General features: G+C 57.4%; 1 protein-coding gene across 1 annotated transcript in view; it reads left to right on the top strand.

Annotated features, from left to right (window-relative positions):
* Positions 1-4,390, top strand: part of LOC104986375 (myotubularin-related protein 9-like) — an 8,734-nt gene that overhangs the window by 1,716 nt on the left and 2,628 nt on the right. Inside the window, 8 exon segments of the mRNA XM_010836908.1 lie at positions 39-147; positions 358-483; positions 599-772; positions 1,235-1,334; positions 1,337-1,460; positions 3,496-3,657; positions 3,841-3,982; positions 4,065-4,285. Coding sequence (XP_010835210.1) covers positions 39-147; positions 358-483; positions 599-772; positions 1,235-1,334; positions 1,337-1,460; positions 3,496-3,657; positions 3,841-3,982; positions 4,065-4,285 — 1,158 coding nt within the window.

Here is a 4,390-nt window from a genome sequence, read left to right as displayed (position 1 = left end):
GGTCAGTGGACATTAAACCTAAAGGTTGTGCATTCCAGGGTCGCGGGTGACTCGGGCACCATCACGCTGCGCTGTAAGGACCTGCGAGTGTTGCAGCTGGACATAGAGGGCGTGGAGGCGACGCTGGACATTGCCCGCTCCATCGAGGTATGCCAAGGATGCAATGGAGGCACTTAAGTTGCCCTATCCCGTAACGGGAGGAGTCAGCAGGGTTTACTTCTCTAGGGGGCTCAGGATCCGGGTTTGTCCCGGAGCAAAAGGGGATGCAGGGTGGTCTGGAATGCGTGGAGAGGCAGGAGCTGCGGAACGGCGGACTGGATTCCGATCTTTTCCAGATCCCTTGACTTCCTTCCCCAGGCGCTGTCCTCCCTGGAATCGGTCATCACCTCCTTTCCGTTCTTCTACCGTCCCAAAGGTTTGAGGTTAGGCGACGCCTGGCACTTCCACCCTCCCGAATGCTACTACAAGCGAGTAGCTCGTGAGGTGGGCGCGGTCGTGCGGGGCTGGGGATGTGGGAGAGCCAGGTCTGGAAGGGGCGCGGGGACCGGTCACGCATCGGGTGCCATAGACTGGGTCTTCACTCGTCCCTGCGCCGCAGACCAACGCGTGGCGGCTGAGCGAGGCGAACGAGGACTTCAGCTTGTGCCCCAGTTACCCCCGCGCCGTGATCGTGCCTCGCGCCGTGGACGACAGTGCCGTGGCGCGTAGCGCCCGCTTCCGCCAGGGAGGCCGCTTCCCTGTGCTCAGCTACTACCACGCTCCCAGCGGAACCGTGAGCCCCGCCCCTCCCCAGACCCCGCCGCTAGGACCCTCTGTCTCCCTTTTTGGTTCCACTCTGCACTGGCCCGCTCTTCTGCGGTCCGGGCTGTAACATGGCCCCGCCCCCTCGGCTTATCGTGCCTTCACCGGTGCTGACCCCGCCCTTCTCCGCAGTTTTGGAGTCTCCCCTGCCTCTGGCTCCGCCTCCGGCTGGTCTGGCCCCCTCCCCGAAACCTCCTCTTCTTTTGTCCACCCGTGACTCGCCCACGGCCTACTCTCGGGTCCCTTCCCGCTCTTGCCACAACCCACCGAGACCCGATTCGAAGCCCGTAGGGTTCCTGAACTCCATCTAGCCTGCCCCAGCCAGCTCTAGATGCGCTCCAGTGTGTACACCCGGCCTAAGGGATGCCCTGAGCGAAGTTCCTGAACCAGGCCTGGGTGGGTACAGTTTCTGGAGCTGGATCCCTGTCTGCAGGTGCTGCTACGTGCCGGTCAGCCCCTGACTGGGCCCCAGAAGCGGCGTTGCTCTGAGGACGAGGAGCTCCTGAGAGCTGTGCTGGCGGGGGCTCGGCCGGGGCCCGGGGCTTCATCGTGGACACGCGCTCGCCCCAGGCCGCCAAACAGGCCCGCATGACTGGCGGGGGCACCGAGGCCAAGGCTGCCTACCCTGGCTGGAAACGACTGCACCGGCCCCTGGAGAGGTAAGGGGCTTTCTCATGCCCTCCTAAGGTTCTTTCCTCTAGGACTCTTTATGGATGGGGGTGGGGGACTGGCGTCTTCTAGGAACTTCCAGGACTGTTTGATCTTTCCTGGTAGCCATCCTGCCAGGTGGGCATGGCCACTTGCAGGCACCCACTGGCAAAGCTCTTTCCTCTCTAGGCATCCCAACTTTGCCTCGAAAGAGAAATCTCTCCTTTACATTAAACTGAAATTTGTCTTCCAGGAACAACTTCATCATACACACACACACACACACACACACACACACACACTCTCTCTCTCTCTCTCTCTCTCTCTCTCTCTCTCTCTCTCTCTGCCCTGGTCCCAGCTCTGCCCTGAGGGCTGTACCCACAGTTGTTATCTGTTCCCACTGTCTCCAGGTGCTGGTAGTACCAAGAGGAGGTCCTGAGGGACTTTTGTGCTTTGAGGAGAGTGGACTGCTCCCCTATCCAGAATACAAAACTGTTTATTCATTTATTTGACCGACATTGACCCAGCAGAGAGGCTGAGATGGTGGCCAGCCCAGACATGGCTGGCAGATTAGCAGTAAACAGGCAATTAGAGTTCAGTGTAATAAGCGGCAGCACTCCCCTCTTAGAACAGGTCATCCTAAGAAAGCTTCCCTGAGAATAGGGTGCTTTAGTGAGATCCGAAACACAGCAGGGGTAAGCCAGAGGGTGGGAGGAGGACAGTCCAGGTGGAAGGCCCTCCAGGTGTGTAGCAGCAGGCAGCCTAGTCAATTGCCCCATTTTGGACTCAGGTGGGATGTGGATTCGATCCCTGGGTCAGGGAAGGTCCCCTGGAGGAGAGCATGGCAACCCACTCCAGTATCCTGGAGAATCCTATGGACAAAGGAGCCTGGTGGGCTACAGTCCACGGGGTCACAAAGAGTTGGACACGACTGAGCAACTTTGCATACACAGCACAGTGTGTTGGGAGTATGGACTCTGAGGTGGAGGTAGGGAGGCTAAAGGGGCGACCCGGGCCAGAGCAAGGGTCTTGAGTACCATGATAATGGGCTTAGATTTTATCCTAGAGGCAATGGGGAGTCATTGAAGGCTTTTAAATAAGCCTGAAAAAAGTACCAATTAGATTTTCTGGCAGAAGGTTCCTGGTGATCTAGAACAGAACAGTTCCTGGGAAGATTCCAGAATCTGAAGAGTATTCTATACCTCTTGTCAGGCTGGTTCTCCCAAGGGAGTACTGTGTAGCTCCCATTGGGCTGGGGTACATCAAGGGAACTGTGACACCTTCATCAAATTGGGAGTTTCCAGGGCATTCTTTCTGGAGCTATTAGTAATTGCCCTCCGTTCTCCCCCAGGAGCATATTGGACACCTTCCAACCTGGGAGGCTCAACTTTCAATGTCTTATCTTTTTGCCTTTTTATACTGTTCATGGGATTCTCGCAGCAAGAACACTGGAGCGGTTTGCCAGTCCCTCCTCCAGTGGACCGTGTTTTGTCAGAACTCTCCACTATGACCCGTTGGTCTTGGGTGGCCCTGCATGGCATGGCTCATAGCTTCATTGAGTTACATAAGCCCCTTCGCCACGACAAGGCTGTGATCCACGAAAGAGAAGAGGGAAGCACAGCGGATGAAATGGTTGGATATCATCACTGACTCAGTGGACATGAACTTGGGCAAACTCTGGGAGATAGTGAGGGACAGGGAGGCCTGGCATGCTGCTTGGGGTCACAAAGAATCGGACATAACTTAACGACTAAAAAACAACAGAGCATTCTGTTTCTCCAGGAGGCTATGCTATGCCTCTCCAACAGACTAGGTTTCCCCAAAGGGTCTTGGGTCTCCTCCAGCAGATTGGGGAATCCTCAAGATTAGGGAGTCACTTCCATCAGATTAGGTGGGCTCTCCAAAGGGTCTTGTGTCCCTCTTGTCAGATGGGCTCCTCTGAGGGCTCTGTGTCTCCCTCATTGGCCTGGAGCCCTTGTTCTGAGGCTGTTGTGCTCACCAGAGCTTTAGGCTGGAGGAACAATGACCAGACTCTTGCTTGTGCAGGGGGCGGCCCCTACAGGAGAGCTTCGTGCGCCTGGTGGAGGCCTGCGGGGACCTGGAGCAGAGCATGGACCGCTGGCTTAATCGACTAGAGAGCTGCCGCTGGCTGTCACATGTGAAGGAGACTCTGAGCACCGCCTGCCTAGCAGCCCAGAGCATGGAACAGTAAGACCCCCACCCTACAAGACAGGGAACAGGGCAGGGTGGGCAGGGCTCTCCATGCCTGGATGCAAAGCCATGTCTCAGTAAGCAAGCAAAGGTAGCCTTCAAATGGGCCCATTCTATTCCTGACCTGGCCACTCCAGGCAGGGAAGAACAGGCCACTGTTGATGAGCCCTGGGCCCTCAGGGAAGGGGCCTGCATCCTGGTACATGGTGCTGAAGGCACGGACAGCACCCTGCTCATCACTTCACTGGCCCAACTCATCCTAGACCCCTTGAGCCGAACCATGGCTGGATTCCAGGAACTAATAGAGAGAGAGTGGGTCCAGGTGAGTGGCCGCCCAGCCCAGCACTACCCTCCTCTATCCAGAAACCCCACGTCCTCATGCCCATCGCTCTGCCCTTCCCCAGGCTGGCCACCCCTTCCAGCTGCGCTGTGCTCACTCAGCCTTCTCCCACGCCCGCCCCAAACACGAGGCCCCCACCTTTCTCCTATTCCTGGACTGCGTGTGGCAGCTGGGCCGCCAGTTCCCGCTGTCGCTGGAGTTTGGGGAGGGGATGCTATTGGCGCTGTTTGATCACGCCTATGCCTCCCCTTTTGGCACCTTCCTGTGCAACAATGAAAAGGAGAGGTGAGCTAAGGGGGTGTCCAGGTGGGCCAGAGGGCAGGCACAAGACAGGGGCGGGGCGGGTACCTACTTCCTTAGAAGACATCTTTGGGAACTCCTTGGTGGTCC

The sequence above is a fragment of the Bison bison genome, unplaced genomic scaffold (genome assembly GCF_000754665.1).
Source record: "Bison bison bison isolate TAMUID 2011002044 unplaced genomic scaffold, Bison_UMD1.0 scf7180017864068, whole genome shotgun sequence".
Lineage (NCBI taxonomy): Eukaryota > Metazoa > Chordata > Mammalia > Artiodactyla > Bovidae > Bison > Bison bison.
The sequence above is the reverse complement of the archived record's forward strand: the minus strand, read 5'-3'. Positions and strand labels throughout refer to the sequence as shown.